This window comes from Trachymyrmex septentrionalis, unplaced genomic scaffold (assembly GCF_001594115.1).
Source record: "Trachymyrmex septentrionalis isolate Tsep2-gDNA-1 unplaced genomic scaffold, Tsep1.0 scaffold60, whole genome shotgun sequence".
Taxonomy (NCBI): Eukaryota; Metazoa; Arthropoda; class Insecta; order Hymenoptera; family Formicidae; genus Trachymyrmex; species Trachymyrmex septentrionalis.
In genome coordinates this window covers 4886250-4911325 of record NW_017305779.1, presented here as the reverse complement: position 1 = coordinate 4911325, position 25076 = coordinate 4886250, and the positions used below count along the sequence as shown (strand labels likewise).

At 28.5% G+C, this 25076-nt stretch overlaps 1 protein-coding gene across 1 annotated transcript in view; it reads right to left on the bottom strand.

Annotated features, from left to right (window-relative positions):
• LOC108752684 (metabotropic glutamate receptor 8-like) overlaps positions 1-25076 on the bottom strand; it is a 125654-nt gene that overhangs the window by 67345 nt on the left and 33233 nt on the right. Inside the window, exons 2-3 of the mRNA XM_018493714.1 lie at positions 20228-20426; positions 15926-16141 (exon numbers count right to left, since the gene is read on the bottom strand). Of these exons, the coding sequence (XP_018349216.1) occupies positions 15926-16141; positions 20228-20426 (415 nt within the window). The remainder of the gene's footprint in view (positions 1-15925; positions 16142-20227; positions 20427-25076) is intronic.

Below are 25076 nucleotides of genomic sequence, written 5' to 3'. Positions count from 1 at the left end.
TTAATCGATATATTCGGATATATATAATATATATACAGAATGTTTGATAAGTAATGATAAAACTCTCGCATAGAGATAGAACGGTCTAAACTGAGTCAAAAAGTCCTCTACCATTTTATAATTTTCACAATAGTTAACAAAATATTAATTACTAATAATCGCCAAATATTGGTTTTCAATAATTTTTTACTCAAATACTATCAACTCTACAGAAAAACAGCAAGTGACAAAAATTGTTTATTTTCTTCTCATAGAGCTTTGAGAATTTTGTTAGAATTTTTTAGTACCGCATTTTTTTATATTAGTAAAGATAGTATCAATATAAAAAAATGTAGTATTAAAAAGTTGATAAAAAATTTTGAAAAAATTCTTAGAGTTCTATAAAAAGAAAATAAATAATTTTTGTCTCTTGCTGTTTTTCTGTAAACTTGATAGTAATTTAAATAGCTTCTGTAAACTTCTGTAAACTTGAATAAAAGTTATTAAAAATCAATATTCGGCGATTTTTAATAATTAATATCTTGTTAACTATTGTAACAATTGTAAAATAGTAGAGAACTTTTCGACTTAGTTTAGTCCGCTCTATCCTTATACGAGAGTTTTATCATTACTTAACGAACATCCTGTATAACATTTTTTTAATTCTAAAAAATATGTGTATTCGTGGGTGATACTGTTATGTAATATTATTTTTTAACAAAAATGTTTCAACAATTAAATCCAAATTATTTTCTATCCATGTATACAATTCTATTTCTCGTTCTACTTCATCTGCAAAAATGCAAAGACAAATTGCAAAAATACATTTTTTTTATGTACGTTAGTAGCAATGAGAAAAAGCTTTTATATTTTTGAAATGTATATGTACAAAAGATAACATAATTATAAAAAGTACAACATTCAATAATGCAAATTTAACACATTTGTTAAATTTTTATTCATTTACAAATATTGAACATTATAATTAAAAAATTCCGGCATAAAATCAGTAGAGCTGTTATTATAAAAATAATTTAAATTAATAATTCTTTTTTATTAATTAATTTTTTATGAATCATTTACATATGTCTATAACTAATTCTAAACTAACTAAGTTTTAAACAATGTTTCGAATTAAATAACGTGATATTTACCTACTTAAAACATGAATAACTTCTTGCTTGACACAATCTACTTGTGTATCTAGTTTTATGTTTCTTTGAAATTAGATAGGAGTATTAATCGTTCGGTCATATTACTGGGCGGTAATTTTCGGCACTTAAGATGATTAGAGGATGATAAGGAAGTGAAGTGAGTAGAGGAAGATTACTATGATCGATAGTGACGTTCCGTTAGAGTTTCATCGGCCACCGTTCTCGAGTTTTCACGAACGTACACGTCAATCACTTTTTCTTATCCAAAGTTTTCGTCGTCAAAGTAGCTTTCTCACAACTTTTCACGGTGATCAATGCCGTCATTGAGAACGTCGAAGTTGTTCTAGGTTGATAAAGTTCTTTGAATATATTAAGTTTACACGCTGATTTTCAGCTCTATTAGTAACCTTTCCTAGCTTTGTTATTTAAAAGAACTTCTTTGGTTTATTTGATACTTTTACGAAGTTATAAGTTATTTTAAGTATTACTACAACTGAAAGATTTTTCTAATATTATATATTATATAATATAAGAGTTGTAACGCGTACGCATAAAATAATTTAATAAACAATTATGCATTTGAAAACTATAATTATTAGTTACATAAATTAATTGCAAATTTTCTTTTTTTATCTTATATATGAGATATTATACTTACTGCACACACACACACACACACACACACACACATCACACAATAAGCAAACAAATTTCTCATTATAATTCTTGCAACGTTAGTTAAACTTGGTGCAATGCAAGACAACTTGAAACTAATAAGGGAAGCTATCGAAACTTTGCTCTTACTGATAGATAATTTTCTTCGAAGTAATCGAAGTAACATAATCCACAACGCAATTCATTAATCCAAGTTACTACTCTATAGAAATAGATATGAAACAAGTACAGTGAGATGCAGAACGCATAAAATTTAATTTTGATTCTTTGAACAATTCAGAATTGTCCTTTTAGCAAAATTGTATTAATATTTTTACTAGCACACTGCTAAAACTATTTGTTTTTCATTTGGACGTTTAAACAATTGTTTTGTCTATTTGTCTGAACACACTATTATTTGGATACTTAAACAATTATTTTTCTATTCATAAATTTTAGTATGTTTACCGCATCAACATACTTCTAAAACTCTCGCGTTCTTGAATCTTTGTAGCTTAGGACACCTACTTCCTTTCTGTTTTTAAATCCATACGCTGAATTCTCAAATCCCGTTTAGCTAGCGATTTTGTTTCGCGACAGTTTTTACTCCTTTACGCGCTATAGTCGCTTGGTGCCATATAAACCCGGCGAGAAAGTCGGAAAGTTTCTGAAATTGCATTCTGTGCAACACGCATAAGGTAGCGTCATAAAACTCGCGCTACAAGAACAGCCGTCAGCGAAACTAGTTAAATCAAATATCGACAAAACTTAAGTTCTCTCATACAGACAACAAGAGAATATAATGACAACAGCAGGACTTTGCGAACTTAATTTCGCTTGATTTCGATTCGAACAAACGCCCGCATATTTATTCCACTGCCTTGTTAATATCATTATCTATGTAAAATGCACAATCTATGTAATTTCCTTTGCATAAATATTTGTCGAGTTACTGTTATACTATGCATTATTACAAATATAATAAAAATAGAGAATAAAAATAAATAAAAGAAAGTGAAAATATGTTCTCTAAATTTCTTAGAGTGAAATCTCACTCCAAAAGAGTAAAAATACTGAAAGAAAAGATATGGCATAGCATTTTTAATTAATTACAGCATCCAATTTTTAGTTGTATTAGCCTATTGAAATATTGACATTGTGGGTAGACTAACGCAAGCAAAAATTGGTTGCTACAGTCAATTAAAAATGCTATACCATATTTTATCATCTAATTTGCTGCAGCAATCAATCTTTTCTTTCAGTGTAGTATATTCATTCTTTTGGAATGAGATTTCACTAAGAAATTTAGAAAGTACATATGTATTCATTATTTAAATAATGAGGCATAATTAAAATGTGCATTTATTGCATAAATAATTTATTTATCGTTTCACGTTTTCGTTTCACTTTCACTTTCGAAAAATCTCAAAAAATTGTATAAAATCTTTCGTGATATATAAAGAAGTTCAAAATATTATATAATTCTTAATTCATTAAATATTAAAATTATTAAACATTAGACGAAAAGATGATATTATGACTAGTATAGGTACAATAGTTCTTCTTAATATCTCTAGTAAGTGACAAACTCTAGTAGTTTTTTACAAAATTATTTGTTAAATAGCTTGCCGTTATCACCATATGATATACTATAATACACAACAGCCAGCATTTGTTATAATGCATTTTTACTTTCAAGCATTTCGAAATATACATTTCAAATTATACAAAGTTGAACAATAGCATGGCATTTTGTTAACGTGGTCTCCTATGTATGCTGATTTGTTGATGATCTCTCTCTTTTTCGTACCAAAATAATTATTCCATAAATCAATTGTTTTGCTTTACTATTAATCTATAGTTCATGTTACGCGTGTACCATAGATTTTTAATACTGAGGTCTATATGCAGAAAAAGTTATTATGTGTAATACATTTTGCAATATTATTCTTTTTGTTAATATTTTTTTAACAAAACTAATTTTTTAAATCTATTTTTGTGGAAGACCATAATACCATTCCTGTTTCTTTTCGAGTCATTATACAATGTTGCTACATTTTCATAAATAATATCTTAAGCAATAAATGTAACTTTGAGCCTACAAATAATTAAATAACACTTTGACAAATGCAATCGTTAAGTTTTAAATATTAATTATTTATTAATCAAATTATTGTATAAAATAGAAATGAATGCCATAATACCACCTTCTCCTGTACTAGAAGTAATATTTATTGAAATATTATTTATTATACATTATCATAAAATAAAATTCAAATAATGAATTTCTATATCTGTTACTCAACTTGCTAATTAATAGTCATAAAATATATTTTAATGAGGCAGAACTATTGTTTGAATTCTTCATTATTCTGTGAAATATGTCGAATAAAGTCCGTTGCGTTTATTTGCGAAAAGTAACACTCAAGTAAAAATACTTTCTATACATTGCTTTTAAAACTTCGGAATACTTTGACGAAGAAAAGAGCGCATTATCGGAAACCGATATCTGCGCAAGAAAAGCAGACAGACTGTAATTACAAGACGTTACATGATACCGGTGTACTCTGGCAAGCCATTAAGCAGTTTTTTTACAGTAACTCATATGGAAACCGCTTCAATTTAACGTTTCTCAAAATAGTGCACTTTTGTCTACTATATTCGAATACTTTAAATTTTCGTAGCTAAAATTTAATAATTTTTGTATTGAATATTTCGTAACATTTTTATATTGGAAAAAAGACATAAAATAAATATATATTGATTATTTTTGTAAAATCTGTCATCATTAAAGTATAAGTTATACATATAATTCCGCTAGTAAAATATTCTAAAATATCTCGACATTGAAGAGCATATTATAATATACAATAAAATAATTTTATTAAATCTCACATTACCACATATATATTTATTAATGATTAAAAATGTATCTCTAGACATCAAATTTTTCAGAAAATTTTAACAAATTATTCGATTCTTACAAAAATCGCTCAATTCTTATTTAGAAAAGATATTAATTATCAAGATTTATTTGTAAAATCGTATTATATCTTAAAATTGATATCAAATGGTTCTTTAATAAAAATACAACTGCAATAATGCAATAATACATTATTTCAAATTCATCGTAAATAAAACATTGAATTAGTTCATAAGTATAATAATCTAACTTAAAAATAAATAACATTATTTTAATTTTAAATTTATACTTAATGCACAGATACCTAGTCGTAAATTACTTTTGTCATTTTGTATAAATTTTTTTAATTTCTTCAGATCTAATTTTATTAAAAAATTATATTAAAAAAAATTTTTTTAATTCAGTTCATGCGTACTTAAATAAATAATTCATATTAAATAATTAATTATTTCCAAATTTTTACTATTTTTCCAATATATACATACTTACATTATTATATACATCAAATGTCGAAAAAATTAAATAATTTTAACAGATGTTTTCAAATTTGATGTACATTGCAATATGTGTCTGAAGCAGATATATAAAACAACATTTTTTATTAAAATGTTGCTTTAAATTTAATAAATTAACTACAAATTTGATAATAATAAATAAAAGCGATATATTATGTATAACATAATATATCACTTTTATTATTAAAATGTAGCCTGTGGTAAAATGTTGAACTACAACATTAATGCAATGTAATATTAAAATCTATAATTACTAATTAAATACTGTCAAATTTATCGACCTAATTAAAAGTTATTAAAAGTTTTTAATAAGTAAAAAAACGGTTAAAATAATTTAATAATAAATAAATAATATAAAAAAGTTATGAACCAAGCTGTTTTGTGCTAATGATTTTTTTATAAATAGTTAAGATTAAGTATAAGCAATATTTAATAATCGAAATAACAAAGCTCGTTTGGACCCCAATCGGATCATTCTCAATGTCAGACAATTTGAATTAATACTGGTAACAAATAACGTAATATAAATTATAATACTCGCATTTTAAAATTTAAATAACGCAATAATACCCGTATATTAAAAAATTAGCTAAAGTAAGAAGATGCAATCTGACCCAATTCTTGGAAGCAATCTCATCAACCATAATTGTAGGTGTTTGTTAATTACATTTAGTGCTGTCATGTGTGTCTTTAATAAAAACGACTTCCAACAACAGAGTCGGCTGATATGAAGGAATTACGTGTAATTAAAATATAAAACCGCTTTATGCCTTTTGTAATAATTGTAGTCTATTATTTTAGTGCATCAATATGATAAAAGATTATGGAATACAATTATATAAAACTGAAACGAAAGACGCAACCGAGAAACTCTAAGAGAAACTCTAAGAGGCCCTCTGAGAGATATATCGTATATGTTTAATCTCAATTTTTTTATAAAAAAATCATTAGCACAAAATACCTAGCTTGATTCTAGCCCTTTTTTTATATTATTTATTTATTTTTAAGTCTTAAGTTCGTTTCCTCATTTTTATTTTATTTGATTGCTATAATGTTTTAATTTTAAATTTAATTAAGCTTAATGTACAAAAATTGTTATAAAATAATGGAATATACAAAAAAGTTATAAAATAATATTTATCAATGTTTCTCAGAAATAGTCTCTATTCCATATAAAATAATTTATCATAAAACACACACACGCGCGCGCGCGCGCACACACACACACACACACACACACACACACAAAATATAAGTTAGCCACATTAAAAGCACTATTAAAAACAAAATTTTACGTTAATGGCACAAGTCCATAAAAGCGAGAAAAGTAAAAGCTAGCTCATTGAATCGTGAAAGTAATTACACTGAAAAAAAAAATTGGTTGCTGCAACCATATAAAAATGCTATGCTATATTTTACTCTCTACATGCTTGCAGCAACCAATCTTTTCTTTCAGTGTAGTCTTATCCATCACAGCGATTGATCGTGACGCGGCATGAGATGCGAGTCTTTATCTTCTCCATTTTCCTAGCCTCGTGAGTATATGTACATATATAAACGCGCGCCTACGTCAGACATCCTCTTTTTTATTCGTATATATATTCAATTGGCAGACTATCCATGGCCGCTTCATTAATGTCTCGCTTTTGAGTAGTATATCATGTTTGACGATAGAAATCGTGCGAACTCTCGATGGAATTGTCGTTAGATTTTTGTTTAATTATTGTTCGACTGACTGACCGAGTCGGAAAGTGAACAGTATTGTAAATTGATACGAATAATAGATTGAGGTCAACATGGAGGTAAAGCGGCGATTTTGAAATAAATGGCAAAACCATTCCAACGATTTCACCTAGTCGGATATGATGTGATCGTCATCGAGTCAAACGATGTCGCCATCAACGCTCCATTGGCTACAATATCGTTCTGTTGACGAGTAAAATACAGAGTGCCGTCGTCGTGACTCCATCGTAATTTTTAACAAACTTTGTTATTAATAAATCTTAATCTCGAAATATTTATTATATGAAATATTATATGATAATATTAAATGAAATATCACAAGATAAAAAAAATACAGTTTTTAAATTGAAAAAACTTTATTCCATAAAGCTTAATATCTAGATAGCACAGAGAGAGGGTTCAAAAAGAATTCAGTCGTATGTCATCAATTTTGAATTCATTTTCAGATGTAAAAAATTCTTTTTCTGAAAAGTTCTAAAAAGTTCTTTTTACATTTAAAAAATGAACTCAGAATTAATTACATACAACTGAATTCTTTTTGAATTCTTTTTGAACTATCTGTGCTATCTGGATAGCGAATAAATGGTAAATGGATGATTATAATAAGAAAATTTATTTTGTAACAATTTCAACAAAATACTATGCTATTGTGTTAATTATACTTTTATCTCTCTCAAGTTCGTTATCTCTTGTCAGAGATCTCTTCTGTATATGTATATTATATGTACATATATGGGAATTACAGTTTTTAAGGGTTCTGAACGCGCGACTTGTTAGAAGAGATTCTCAATCAAAGATAAATATAAAGCTCGGTTTGCCATTGCCTTCCAAGAGATGATGATCAAATAAAATCTAATGCACTGTGCATTCTGAGTGAATTTAAACTCGGATCTTTGGCAGACCGCGCAACTTTCTACGCCTTGGAATCGCCACAAAAATCGTCACTTTCATAAATAATAAATAATTTAATTCTTAAATTATAATTTTCAAACTCGCTTCGAAATCGCTAAATAGTAGCGACAGTTATTTGACAATTCTCTCTTATCTCAATTTGAATGTGACACGTAAACAATGCACTAGTCTTAAATTTAAATATTTTCGATTTCAGATACTTCAACAAATTACCTAAATTAAGAATCTAGTTGCAAAATTTCTCTATGTAGTCTAATATTTTATGCTATTGCAAATACAAACATTATATGTAGGTTATAGGTGATGTTTGTAAAAAAGAACAATGAATTCAGAATAAGAATAATCATGATATCGCATGATTACTTGATCGGTCACTATATATCAGAGTTTACCATATTTCATATACAGAATTGTAAATATTTGCTATACTCATCTTGAATTTTCATGATGATACACTGTAAACGTGCCCTCCAACGTTAGCTGTATGTGAAAGGCGATATTGCAGAAACTATCTAATATTTGTTAGCAGATTTCGACACGGTATTCACAGACGGTTGATAAACTTGTGCTTCTTCCCGGAAGCTCACTGTCCTCCGCATGCAGACTAATGAACACTGCAACGCACCTGTGGGACTCCCTTCACAACTTTGCCTTTCATTCTGCATGTTGACACGTAGTTATTGCCATGATTGAGTTAAATTCTACTGGGATGAAAGGGCCAGCAAAGCATGATGGTGATCGTTGAATAATGTTTGGTGAAAGGATTACGTGCAATCAATACCAATATTTTATTGCAATGTATGACAGAATAATTAGCATCAAAAAATAATTAAAATAGCATGACGAATGTGTTCTATAAAGACTACGAGAACATAGAACAATTTATGCATTGTTATATGCTTTTATATTATTATTTAAATTTAAATATTTTTTAAAGAAAGAGAAGAAGACAGACAAACAGATAAATATTTTCTTATTTTTAAATAAAAAAATTCCTCACATTTTTCAAACATATATATATACATATATCTACTAAGTATTACGCGTTTTATATTCGTGAACTTTAAGGTTGCTAAATATCCTCGAGTTTTGGTATTCTGTAAACTATGCATCTTGCTTGCCACAAAGTAGCTCTTTAGTAGTCGTTTCTTCGCTTACCATTTTTTTGTTTCTGTAACTTTGATTTATTAAAAGTAACTTTTAAAATTTCGGATTTTCAAATATTATCTTTTATTTTTGAAAATTTTTTAACTGTGACAAATAATACTCTCATGCTATCTAAAATAATAAAAAATTTTCTAGAAAATACAACTTGTATGTGTATAACTTTGTATGTGTGTAAATTATATATGTGTGCATACAATTACAGCAAATAACTTTTTTTTTAATTTTATATGTGTAAAGATCATTATTGAGTTATGTACTTCACTAAATTGTCACAAAGTAATAGAAGCAATCATCGCACTCATTTATCTTAAACAACTTATCACAAACAATTTATTCAAAAATACAAAGCGCACTTGACAAATTGTTATAACTAAAATAGACAACCGAGTTTTTACAAATTAAAAGCTATTTTAGCTTTTAAAGTTTTTATTTTTTATTTAAAAAAATAAGCTATATGACTTTAATTAAAATCAATTCAATTTCTCGAGAAGAATACATACTGGGGATACATATGTGCGTGCTTGCATTATCATGCATTTGTTCTCCTCGCTGCACTTCCCAACTGCAATTTCTCACAACTGCCGTACCGGGAATGCTGGCATTACATTCGATTTACTCTATTTGTTTCCCAACGAGTCTCGTATTGATATATGAATAAAATTTGCCATAGGAAAATTATTGCCATTGAAAACTAATATCATTGTAGTAGTTATTCCTAATAAATTATTAAATATGCCACTGTGACACTTGATTATAAAATCAAAGACTTGTTATAAAAAGACTGTAATTTCCATGTCATATGTTCAAAAAAACTTTGTAAAGAGATCCCACGTGCTAAGGCTAAAAACTTTAAAAGAAGAAAAATATCATTTATGAGAGTTTTATTTTTATTTACTTATAATCTTTTTTATGTTTCTTCTTTAATTAACTCGAAATTCTTGATTGAATTTTAAAATAGCTTTTTTAAATGACTTATCAAGCATAATGCACGCACTATTCATTCATAATTTTTTAATCAATATTAAAAAATAGTTCAATGAGATCAGCAGCAATTTATAACGTTTTAATCAACTCAATAATCTCTCATTCGATTTTCTGTCGCTTTCCAAATTATATTTTCTTACGCTTACTTACTTAGAGTATTATATATCACGCTACCAAAATTTTTCACGAGAGCGTAAAATCGCTGGCGATCAACAAAAACTCGATAAATAATCCACGCACGTGCGTCCTTACCGTCCCATCAGGCTTGTCCACACGCACACACACACACATACACACACTTGACATAATAATTTAATCTATTTCCTTTCATTTCCTTCACCGACGACCGACCCAGTTATAACCGCAAACCCTATTTAGTTACGTCATGACGCTGACGCCGGGGCATATGATTTAGGAACCAACGGCCATTGTCCATGAGACAGAATCAGGTCGATTGCAGTGATTTCATTCGGATGTCTGACGTAAAAATATCTGATAAAAATTAGTACAACTTAATCCGACGTTGCCTTGCATAATATGCACGAGTTGAATCGTGTGGATACGATTCACGTCAGCATAAAATTTAGTTAAATGTGCACAGAATTTCATTATAACTTGTGAACAGACATTAATATGCGTGAATTGCTTTACATTACTATCTTACGTAACGTGAATGAATTAATTGAATCAGTCCAGCAAAACTAAAAGTTTTTTAATTTGAATTTAATTAATTCGTTGATTTTTCTAGTTTTACAGTTCTGTGGCGTCAAACATGAAATATTGTTATTATTCTATTGTCTAAAACTATAGTGAACAACAAATCAAATTTATTTTCAAAACTTTTTGTCGATAAAATTATTTTCAGAATATTAAAAAAAATCTGTGGTTCTCTCATGATATCGCACTCTATAGATATCTACAAATGAAATAGATAAATAAATAAATGTAAATGTAATGACAAGAATTTTTTCAAGGACTTTTGTGAGTAATTTATTTCGCGAAAATCACCACAAAGAGATGCAAATATACGAGATTTTCGAAAAAAGAAATGTATTATGGAAAGTAATATAAAATTTTTCTTTCTCGTTAATTATTATATGATTAAAAATCATAAAAGACGTTTCTTCCCCGTATATTTTCTATCTCATTTTCAAGTCCTTTATCATCCTAAAAAATACTAATTATAGAAAGGCTTTGTATAAAAATCATGAAATAATCTTTCCAAAAACTTCAATATACGAATAGCCCAACAATGGAATATCGATTCTTTATAAATGTACGTTGATGTTATTAAATGCATTTTGAGATTTAAAAAATTATTATGTTTAAAATAATGATTCATATTATAAATATAATCTATGTTTACATATTTTAATTAATAAACTTATAATAATATTTAATATGATTAATTATTTTTTATTGTTAAGTTGTTATACGCTGTAAATTTTACCTACTGTATATTCAATACATTCCTATTGCTCGTGGCTGATGACTCTCATATGCATTGTGATGCGTACACTGATTATACAATCATATGTTCAATACATACAAGTATATAAATTACTAATTATTATTAGAAACTATATTTAAATAAATACTTTCTGATATCTCACATTTCTTCGCTACGAATCGTGTGTATTCTATATTCACGATATTATTTTGATAGCAGTATTTATATTAAGCGTTCACTTGGGATGGTCTTATCCCACGTAAAGAAAAAAACGCATTTGTTTATAGTGTCTGTGTAACAGTACGGACCATCTAACGGCTAACTCACGCTGAATAAAAGAAGGAAAACCAATCGATCGATCGATCCTGTCTCCTCTTCAGCGCGCGACCTCAGCTTGAGTGGCCCCGACTTCGAGTAGCCGCGTACACAAAAAGCGGCTTGTACCTCTGCTACGTTAATAAATATTTACCTTGTTTTCATCCGTCATTGGCATTGATATAATCACGAGTGTAAGGATTGGCGCATAAATTCGCGGGTAGAATCGCGTCTCTCGAACGTAAGCGACCCGATCTCATTTGGCGCGACTGAGTGATAAATATTTACGGGTATTACCACTTCAGTTCACAAGACCCGGCGCCATTGTACTTTGTAATATTCGCAACGGAGACACAGCGTAGAGATTTGGAGATTCATCGTATAGATATATAATTTCTATCGATACATATTTATCGTGCATTTACCATACACTCAGAATCATGTGATGACGTAATGAATAAATATCAAGGTTATATCTTGAAATATAAATAAATAAATATTAATAATGTCTCCACATAGTTTTCTTATTGCTTACAAGATAGTTACAAATAACTATCTCAAGTAAGTTTTTCAAATTTCTCATCTAATATATAGAACATTTATTTGTAAGTCTATTAATTATAGAAATAATATTACTGCTTCAATTCTTTTATATTCCGGAAAACCAATGATAATTAGTTTTATCTAATATCACAATTGTTTACATAAAAATTGATTTGTAAGTTAATTTAATTTGCAGTATAACATTCTCGCTCTCTCTCTCTCTCTCTCTCTCTCTCTCTCTCTCTCTCTCTCTCTCTCTCTCTCATGCTGTAAAAGTTTCGATGTTATATTAAGATTTCGACGTTATGTTAAGATAAATTTTTATGTTATTAGTTCTTAAAAATAAAAGAATTTTAAAAAAATTTAATAAAAATAGCAATTTTATTATTATATCTCTTTCACTAACACAGCTACATTTAATAATACTAATATGTATTTTTTTTTAATTTATATAAAAATATACAAAATCGATTAAAACATAAAAACCTTATAAAGGACAATTAATTCACAAAAAAAGAGAAACAAGAATCAGAAGACAAAAACACCGTTAATTAGATAATAATAAATTTTGAGAATAAGTATGTGACATAGTATTTCTATTTCTCGTGTAACAAGATTTAATTAAATTGTTGGTAGCATCATTTTTGAAATATTTCAAAATACTAAAGTCGAAATATTTCATAGAATATCAAATAAAGACAGCTTTATTTATTTGGTAAATTTTGTATAGGATAAAGTATACAGTGATTGACCACGATACAGTGATTAATCATTTGCTATTGTCTACATATTAAAATCCAAGTCAAATTAATAGCTAATTTCACAATATAGTAATAACTGATCTTTACTAACTTTATATATGAATAAAAATATTCAATTTACAATCTATTTTTTATTTTCCAGTCCGTAAATTAAACTCATAAGAAAAACATAATTAAGAAATACTTAACAGTTCAGTTAAACGTACGTATTCCAAAAGTAAATTATATTTTTATAAAATAATTAATGATATAATTTTTATTCATTACATATCGCTAATATAAGGTTATGAATATCTCCTACATATTTATTTTTTTAATTCATGCAATAATTACAAAAATAAAAAGGTGGTCAATAATTGTAAATAAGATATTTCATTTTTTACAGTTATTGACTATTCATTATTCACATACTATTCACTCTAGATAATTATTCTTCATAAATAAAATTACTATTTTGAGATATTATAATATTGTAAGTTTAATTTTTCATTAAAATGCCTAAAGTAAATCGTATAAAATACACTCAAGAGGCACTTAACGGTACTGTAGATGCCGATTAAAGGAGTTAAATGAAGCGGCACGCCTTCGAATATACGGCATACCAAATCAACGTTTAAATTAAAAAAAAAATAAACCAACATCAAAATAACAATGGGTCCCTGTTCTATACTTGGAATTTTATTAAATTTATCCCCTTTTCATTTTCTGAATTTTTTTTTTATTTTGATGGTTTTCATAAATCACCTAATAATCAATCACTGTCATTTTTCTGTTCAATAACTGTAAAATGTGTGATCAATAACTATCATTTTCTGAATAAAAGTTTCTACTGTTGGAAAATATAAAAAACATCTTATTCATAGTTTTTTGTATTTGGCATATTCTTTGAACCCTACTTAATATTTGCTTTGCAATTCAAATTCAAATTTCAAATAATTTTAACAGTGATTATATAAAATTTCAGCACTTAAGTAGTCAATCACTATATACTTTAACCTATCTCTGTCTATATTCATACATAGACACATGCATACATACACGCACGCACATATTAATATAGGTTGTAACTTGTAACACATTATTATAATAATGTATAAATTTGATACATTATAAAATTATGAATAAGATATGTCGCAATTTATAGAATTATAATTTATAGAACATAAAACTGATATTTACTTTATGGAACAAAAAGAATCGTATACGATAATTATGCAATAATTATATCCTAATTGCAGTTTTAAATAATATTTTTGATTTAATATAAAATTTATTAAATAAATTTATATTTGATTAAATTAAAATTTAGTTTATAAAAACATTATAAATAAAATTAATTGAAGAAAGGATAATGTAAAAAATATTTTACAGAAAATTTCAATATAAAAAATAATTCAATTTTAGGCTATTATATTGCACGTAATATTTCTAAAATATAAAATGGGAATTCACGGATATAAAAGATATACCTGAATTCCCATTCTCAAAACAAGTTTTGACTTTGGTTGTTCATTGAGCGAAGTGGCGAGAGCACTGGGAGTTGTTGCATTTAATCAGCTTTGCGGAAGATGTTATCCAATCGTCTCTCGCCGCCACTTCGGCATGGATAACCAACTAAAGCGGCCCGTCATTACTGTTGCTGAAGTTTGGAAACTCTCAGAACGAAGATACGCGGACAACCTTATCTGTTTTCGTGATACACTTATTTTGTTAAAAACTAGACATGATATACGTCGGCATTATATAGTGCCGACGTATGAAGCACGAAAATTTTGAAAAGATAACTACCTCGAGGCTGTAAGCTCAAAATTACCAGTCTTTCATCTCCTACAGTTTCTTCAATGTTTTCCGACTCAATAATTTTAACTAAAATCGTGGCATAAAGTATACCGCAATTCTTTATAATTCTTGAATTTTTTTTCAACATTACATATCTTGCTAAATATGTTTTAAATTAAAATCTTATTAAATTATATTTCATTTATGTGTTTTAATTTTACTAAAACATATTGACACGTATAAGATATTTTATACTCATAGAAGAAGAGATTAAAATTAATTAATAAATAGCAAAATAAAACTTTATTCCACAGAAACACATTTGTAATGATTATCAATAAAGAGGAGCGACTTTTGAAATCTTTTTTCGAATCTCCGTAAATTTCCTACTACATCTTGAGAACAGAAAGCGTTCCTAGTTCAAAAACATATAGGAGATTGAGCTTGGACACGATAAAGCTTGTTATTGAGTCTATAAAGAGAACAAATGTCTGTAGAAGACAGAAGAAAGCAAGAAAAGAAGGAAGTAATGTGCGATCATGCGTTTTAAACGTTCCTCTCGATCAAATTTCTATTCGTATTCTCGCAAGATCGCCATAAATTCTTTCCTTGTATAACCGCACGGTCTGTTTTATGTCAAATAGATTGAATATTGAATCTTTTATCTCAAAACCGACGTGAAATAACGTAATTTCCGTGTAATTTAACGAAGTAAGCAGTGGCATAGTGCGCGCAATAGACGCACTATCGTGCATGAGAATAATCGGAAAACGAATATTGATCGTTAAATTTATTTGAAAAAAAAAAAAAAAAAATCATACTATCGGTTTTTTTTTATCACAAACAAATTACCCTGATTCGATAAAATATATGATATCTAAAATATAATTTTTGTACAAAGTTTTTTTTTTCTTATAAACTGCTGAAGATATTAGCGACTTAAAGAACACTTATCATTAGTTCTTTTTGGTACTTAAAAATTTTGCAAAAAATTTTGCGAAACTTAGCAAATTAAATATTATTATACTGAAGAAATGATGACTTACTTGATTCATGTATGATCTAACAAACTCCATGCTTTGATCTAAAGCATAAGTGTCGCTACTGCAGGAATCGAGGATGAGAGCACCCAATGTCGTGTTCGGCAGGAGTTCTGTATCAGCGTTAATTTGGTCCAGGATGTATAACATGGCTTCCAATCGTTGTATACCCTTCTCTTCTTTCACGGCTCCGCATGGTGATTGGCCAATGGAACTTGCGACCTGGAAACAATTAAACAAATAAATGTATACATGCTATCCAATTTATTTTATTCTCTAGTACAGTAATATATACCTTTTAAATATTATATATGTATTTATTTATTTCTACTTATACACTTTTTATTATTAGATATTATTTATCTTTTTAGAGTTACCCACTTTATGTTTATACGATATAGTATCATGTAAGTATCGTGTAGTACATATCTAATATTTTGACAAAACATTATGACTTTAAATGTACCATCTTTTTCTCTTTTTTAATTTAATTTAATTTTTTCACACATTACGTTCAAATATTGCAAATGTGAACAATTTGAACACATCAATGCAAACGATAATTTTTGATCGAAATAATGTAGCGTCGAAAGAGCGATAACAAAGAATAAGATAGTTGTTCAATTTCGATGGATTATTGTCCTACATTTCCCCAGAGCCATTCATTTGTACAATGTCTAGCTACAATGGCACGTGTACGAGCACGACTTGGCGTCATGGGACCGAAAGATCAAATGACAGACTTCAGCCCCTCATATTCTCGAGCACTACGGTCGAATGCACTGTTCGACGCTGTTGACGTCGAGTTCAAGGAGTATGAGGAAAGTTGTGGATACGGCGTAGTATAGTAAATCCGCATGTCGCTGTGGCTGTATGGAGGGATCTCGTCAAACCGAAAAATACACAGTCCAGCCAAACACGCTCGTAAATTCTGGCAACAACACAATTCCGCCACTGATTTTAATGTTTGTGAAATCAGCTGGGAACGCTGACCATTCGTTTCCGAAGTTACAAAGCTTTCTCGGAATAAAGCTTTTAATTTTAACAATCCGAAATCTGTTTGTTGAAAATCGGAATATGTAGGGAATATCGAATATATGTGCACACACACACGCGCGCGCGCATACATTATTTATGTACCGCGTGTTGCATCAACATATTGGTCAGTATGTCAGGTTGTTTTATAAATCTTTTCTAGCAGGTATTATATTTATAAAATTAATTGATTGATTATATTTTATAAACGTAATGTCTCTTCTGTAGTAGGCATTACATTTATAAAATCAATCGATCATTTTTATAAATATAATATCTGTGTGCTAGAAAAGATATATATTTATAAAATAACCTGACATACAGAGAGAGACCAATATGTTGATGCAACACGCGGTACATACATATAGTACATATACGACTAATATGCCGAATAGGGGAGGTAGCTCCGATGATCTTGATCTTGACATATGTTATCCTCCAGATTTTAGCCGTCGCTCGTCATTTATTAAAAAGTTATTAACAAAAGAAGTTTGGAAAATGATATCTCTTTTCTACTATATAAAACAAATTCTACTATATAAAAAATTCTCGGCTTTAAAGTATATTTTACAATTTTCCACGCGAAGTGACTTCCATCCCACCTCCCTCCTGCTTAGAGGCGCACGACTTTTACACAAAACGACTGTCACCCTACTTCCCCCCCTGCTTATGGGTGCATGACTTCCACGCGAAGCGAGTGCCTCTCATCTCGCAAAGTTGTTTTCTCGCCAAGTTATCTGTTCTAAAAACACAAAAATTATATAAGAAATTATATAAAAAAATATTTTGTTAAAGTAAGGAATTTCTCTCATGAAGCGCAGTTATATCCAAAAGTTAGATTTTATTAATGAACTTTTTTTTTAAATTTTTTAACGAATAACGAGTGACAACTAAAATCTGAAGGTTATTCAGGGTCATAACCTTGACAATATATTATATGTCAAGGTAATAAAATGATAATAAAATGATAAAAAAATAAAAAGACTTTTTCTTTTTGACTCGTGGATGATTAATTTTTGCTCATCGTTATTTATGAAGAAAGGTAATATTAATGTCGTCGTTACCAGAAAAGTTGTGCGCGCACAATATTGCTTCACTGAAAATTTATCCCAAAAAACTAATCATCCACGAGTCCAGGTCGCTCGTTACAGGCGCTCACTATATCGAGCGACAAGAACAACTGGCGAGAACGAAAGTTATCCGTTAGCAAGGAAGTTCGGTGAACGGCGGTTATTTTGCACGAACTAGTTGCGCGACAACAATAAATCAGCTTAAAGTTTTGGATATTATTCCATCTATAACTGGAAGGTAACGTTTTACAAGCATGTTTACTTCGCACTTTGTGCAGTAATCAAACCTAGCTGCGTATTCGAGAAGAATATGAAAGGAAGAAGTTGAGATTGGGGAAAAATAAATGAAAGTATTTTTTCAAAACAAAATTTTCTAGAAAATATGTGTGTATATTCTGCATTTATATTAAAAATAATAGTTGCTTCTTTTTCTCTTTCAACGATTTCAATTAACAAATTCCGAAATTTAAATGTTAAATAATAATAATACATGCGTATATAGTTTAGCTTTAATAAAATCATTTTTAATTTTTTATTATTAAACTTTAATTACAATATTACATTAAGAATGCTTATATTCTACTGTATTCTATACATAATGTTACTTTCTTTTATAAATTAAGATAGACCTATTATACATTATGTTTTTTGACAATGCACGTATTATTTATTTTTAATATTAATTACTATTTATTTTTATAATAAAAACGAGATAACATTAAAAATAATATAATATTTAAAAAAACTTTTGATTTTTTTTCACCAACACAACACACACACACACACACACACACACACACACACACACAATGTAGTTGCGTATTGTAAAAATCATGTAGCATGTGACTGCAATGTGATTATACTTTCTATTTATCTTGTTTTTTTTTTATTTAAAATAAATATTACACATTTCTTTTTGACAGATGTAGCGCGCTATACACTTCACAATATTGTGTATAATATTCATTGGAAAAATCTGTTTTTTAGCGAAAAGAATATTAAAGCTAAACTTTTGCAATTTTCATAAAAGTGCACTTATTTATTTTCTCTCTTTCTCTTTTCTATGTTTTTTGTTAATGGAATATTTTGTGACGATAAGACGCACATATATATACTTCGATCTACACGTATCTGCAATTCTCTCAGATGAAGTACGGTGTTACCCTATATTTTATTTGAACTGTATATATGTGTATATATATATGTATATATACTATATATACATGCATATATATAGTATGACGTCAAACGAGAATCAGGATTTGTTAAACTTTTAAATGTTACGTAACACATACTTAATAATTCCAAAAATTGACTTATTTTCCATACGGCATGATAATAAATTATTTTTCGCAAGGTAGCAAAATGATAAATATACGTGACCCAATTCGTTTGTGTCATTTGAATAAATAAAATTCGAAATAAAACGAGGTTATATGATTCAATCACAATAATTATTATCTTGTTTATTTCTTTTTTTCTTTTTCATTTCTAAAAATGTTTCTTTTCAAAGATAAAAGCTTCATATTTTACTATAATGGATAAATTTTGATGGACAGAAAAATATAATTTTAATTAGAAACACGAATTTTACTACATCAAGGTTTTTAAAAATTATGGAATGATATAAAAAAGAATTTCAATATTTATTTTTTACTAATTACACAGTAAATTAGTAAGTTGCGTTTATAAATACTTATGTATCAATTATTTTAATGTATAATATATACAATATAGTAAAACTTTTAAAAAATAAATATGTATTTGTATAAATAAGCGTTTGTTTGCTTGAAAATCTTCAAACAAACAAATGTAAAAAATTTAAAAATGTGATCAACTAAGTCAAAATTTTTATTAAAGAAAATTCAATTTTAAATTATGAAAAAAATAGTTTTACTAAAGTATTTAAAAATTTAGCCATAGATATAGATCCAAAAATATTTGTTTGAATTGTTATCATAATAATTATGTAGAATGCTCGAACTGATTGCTAGAATGTTAAAACTTTTTACATTATTGCTTATCATGCTTCAATTTTCTATGTAATTATTTTGATGAATCAACAAAATTATTTCTAGATCTGTATATACTTAAATTTTTGGATACTTTAACAAAGTCATTTATTCTATGAAATTACCAAGGAAATCTGTAATTAATCATCGATATATCGAATTTTATATAGTAAAATTAAAAAAGCTTTTACCTGTTCGTGCATCGGAAAGATCCCGCCGAGGATGATATCACCATCAATACGTATCAACTTCGAGCCATCTTCGCCCCTTTTCTTTGCGTTGTAACATTCACTTATAATTAGGAAGCACCACATCCATGACAGGATCCTATATAAGTTCATCTTGGCCGCGAAAGTTGAACTACTCGAGTGGCTCGCGGTTGATACCTCGCTAAAACATAAAATAACATTATTTTTAATAAAATTTTTCAGTAACAGTAGTACATGAATACTTCCCTACTAGTTAGCAAATTACTTAGTTAGCAAATTCGATTAGACGTCCTCGGTGCGCACCAGTGTATATTAAAGCCGTACGTAATTTGATATAAAAATATGTACCTAATTAATATTAATAAAAACAAATTAAACTGTAAAGTCGATATATTTTATTGCGCAGTTAAGTAAAATATGTATTTTATAATTCGAAATATTTATATTTTATTTTTTATGAAATTTTAAATTAAATCAGTATACAATTTTAATATGCATCAGTGCACTAATGCGTCCAACCGAATTCGCTATATTATTCTTAATACACCCATATATCATAAAAAATGACACAAAGTGAAATTTTTTTAATTTTATATGTGTGAGTTGTGTTCTAAATACATTGGCCTTTATTAGTGATAGATATAAGTTGAAATCAAATACTTCTTCCAAAGAAAAATGATGCAAGAGACAAATGACATCAATCAAAATAGAGGTAGTTTTTAGAGATAACATAATTCTATAACAAAATATATAATAATAACTATATTTCTTCTAGAAAACTTGAAACAAGCAATTTGTGATTAGCTTTAAATTAATTTATATTTAATATTGTCACAATAAATAACTAATTTTAAAATACACACTTTTCTCCCAAACTGAAATATATAATAACATGAATAAATTATAAATATTATATAACTAGTTATAATAAAATAACATAAGGATGTTGAAGACATTAAAAAGACAAGTATTGAAAGAATATTTCTAAAGTTACCATTTCTCCGAGAGAAAAGATAATATTGACACATTTCAATATTTTATTTAAATCGATCAGAATAAATTGATTATATTTCGTGGATATATCTGTTTGCATATTATATTGTCTAAATTCCCTTCACATCCCTTTCATGGTATGATTTATTAACATTGTATGACGCTTGTAAAAACTGCTTCAAAACGACTTGTAACGAGGTATTGAAACGAAAATCTCGATATGCAGCGACATATATAATTCTCTGCTTGTGTGCTGAAAACATGAATTTATAGTGGAAGCGAATACATCGTACGTTCGTGTGTGAAATATTTATAAGAATATAAATACATCATATGTTATATTTTCCATTCCTGTCTATTTTAAATTCTTCTATTCAAGTCATGATTTCTAAACTTATGAAAGAGTTTCTTTTCGACAATAAATCTCTATCCGCGTCATATTAAAACTTTGACGTTTAAAGATAGAATCTCCTAGTCAGTTGCATCTAAATTTTTCTTCTTCAAAAATGATCGAAATATAAACTGTTGCTTCAGAAAGTAAAATTTTTAGTCTTTTCAATAAAAATTATCAATATAGAATTAGTATCGTGCAAACATAAACCAAATACAATGCTTTCTTTTCCTTAATTTAATTCGGCTTTAGAGTGTCGTACAAGGATTAAGGAAATTCACCCTGCACCTGTCCTTTAATTATTTCATTGTCCGTCGACTAATACGGTCTTACGTCTTTATCGTTCAATTTTCTTCCCGCAAAAGCTGGATTTTTTTTTTTCATTGGCTCAGAAAGTTCTCCAGCAATTATCCTTATTCTACTTGTAGTAATCGATTTTGCTTGTTAAATGAGGAATTAGCGAAATAAATGCACTTATTTTTTTACAATGTGTCTTTCCTTTTAATTACTTTCACTTATGCTTTTCGTACATTTCGAGCTTTTGTAAACACATCATTTTCTTAAGGAAAAGTTGCTGATTGTGAATCTATTTGTGCGTCTGCTCTAATTTACGATGCAAATGAGAAGGAAGAAAAGCAATGGCGGTGAAATGACTTCGTTAAACAAATTTTATTTTCACGTCTTATTTACGCCGTTCACAGCGTATTTCGGTTTTCTAATTGTCTTCTATTTTACCTTCTCCAAAAGCCATTCAAAGTCGTAACTTTATAATTTAATTCGATTTTTTCTAATTAATTTAGAATCTTTATCAAAAGTAAACTTCTCGTGGATTCTTTATACTTAATGTCTAGATAATACCGATTAAAGATATATTATTTTCTTGTAATATTAAATAATATTAAAATTTATTCGACTGTTATATATTGATAAAAAACAATATTCAAATAGAGGATAATATTTGTTTTACAGACTTAACGGCAATAAAAAAAAACAATAATTATATACAAGATGAGTCTGATAAAAAGTTCATGTTTTTCTCAAAAACGGTTAGAGATAAGGGGAAGACATTTATTATCAAAATTATAGAATAAGTATGGAAATATACTGTGATGACTTTTAGTAACCTTATATGTCCATGGTTTTCATACTATTAATAAAAAATTTTTGTTAATGGGAAAGGATATTTTTTACTTGTTCTATATACATATCGATGGTGCTCAATAAACTGAATAATTTTGCATTAGAGTATCTTTTCGAAAATTCAACTATTATCGGGATACAAAATAAGTCAGACTAAAAGTTTGGAACAAATTTTTTTTATTGCAATAAATGTTCAAAATGTTCGCCATGTTTTAGACATGCCTGTAGTGTTAGTGAAAAATTTATTTGGACTTCTTCTAACTCTTGAATCATTATTTCGCGAAAAATATGTTTTCTTTCTCTCATATTTTCCGAAGTGGTAGAACGTTGAAAATATGTTAGTTTCTTCATTCTCCCCCAAAGATAATAGTCCAAACATGTTAAATTGGATAATTTTACAAAGAATAACGCAGAATCACCTCTACTAATCCATTTCTTTGAGAACATTTTGTTGAGCTCTCGTCTCGTATTTATACTGAAGTGGGTATACCATCTAACTGAAACCACACTCGAACGCTATCTCTAAACGGTGAATCTTAATTATCTTAACTAGCTTTGGAAAATCATTTCTAAAAAAACAAACAAACTTCTTGATTGTTAGAGATTAGTAAAAAAAAAATAGTCCAATTAACACCAATATAATTCCTGTCCAAACATTAATACTGATGTTGATGAGCTACAATTCTCACCCAGTGGGTTGACTTCGCTTCAATAATACAAATTGTGCCTGTTAATGATTCCATACTCTTAAATATTGTTTCATCTGACTACAATACAAATCGAAAAAATTAGAATCTTTTTGTAATTTATTTTGAACTCATATACAGAACTGGATCCCTATGTTAAAATCACTTTGCGAGAGTTCTTGGAGTACTTACTGATACTTTACGATACGAATGAACGGAACTTATTTTTCCTGAGTATGCGTGACACAAAGATTGACTAATATTTCTATTACGAGTAATATCTCTTGCAGATACATATGGATTTGCAATAATCTGCAGCCAATACGTCAATAGATAGTTTTCATTTGTAACAACGTTTTTCTTTTGTTGTCTTAGCTGAGTCTTAACTTGTTCAGTACGCACTCAATTCGCCAAACGTGTAAAAACTTCTCTTACGAAATGATAACTGTTTGGAAATCTTATCACAAGGAAAGATTCAGTATCAACTTCATGACGCGAAACAAGTTGACCTTTATAGTCGATTCTTGTATTTAAGACTGTTTTAAGTACAGTTTTAAGCCTCCTGACTATTCGGGCTGGTTCGAAAAGTCCAGGAAAGCTCTGCCACCGGCTTCGTGTCGGATGTCTTTATCTTCGACGTATAGTATCCTCGGTAATCTGGCGTACATGAAGATTCCTCCTTCCATAATTTTTTCTATAATTCGTATAACATACGTATACGATAACAAGGCTCTAAATGGCAGCATAGTATAAAAAATATACGGAATCATACGACCTGCGTGTTCAGACTTCCAAGCGAAGCGGCCCCCAGCCGAGTATTGTATCTTCCTTCTCCTCGGCGTAGTAAGTATTCCTTCTTCTGATGGAGACGACAAGATTACAAAAACAATAGTTCAGCCGGTCTGTCACAGGATACTAAATCTAAATGTGGAACTAAACTAAAAAAAATAATTTTTACTCAAATATAATTAACGAAGCAAATATCTGGCGCTCGCTTGCGCACTTGCTGTCTGAACTGGGAGGACACAAGATCCTTACGCAGACGATCCGCGACAGTGACGGAAAAAAATTGTTTTACGCCACAATACCTACAAATCATTAACATACCAAAAGCTCCTTCATTCGAATATAATAATTTTAAGAAACTTTACTTGCAGCGTGATCTGTGTACTTGTCAATTCCGACTCAAATTTGAATATTAGAATGTACTAATTTTCGAATAACTACAAGACCAGAGTTGTTTCAATGTTTCCAAACAAATGGATCGATAGAGGTGGTTCTATGTTATTCCCCTTCTTTCACGAGTTAGAAAATTTCCTAGAAAACTGTAGACATGTCTCAATCAATATGGTGAACAATTTGACTTATTTTGATTTATATCCCGACAATAGTTGAATTTTATTCAGCTCATTAAACACCATCGATAGAGAACGAGTAAAAAAATACCCTTTCTCATTAAAAAAAAATTTTTTATTTGCAGTATAAAAACCAAGGACATTTAAGATTACTCGAGGTCATCAAATATGTCCCTCAACTATCCTACAATTTTGATTTAGGTGTCTTCTCCCTATCTCTAACCGTTTTCAAGAAAAACGTGGTAAACTTTTTATCAGATTCACCT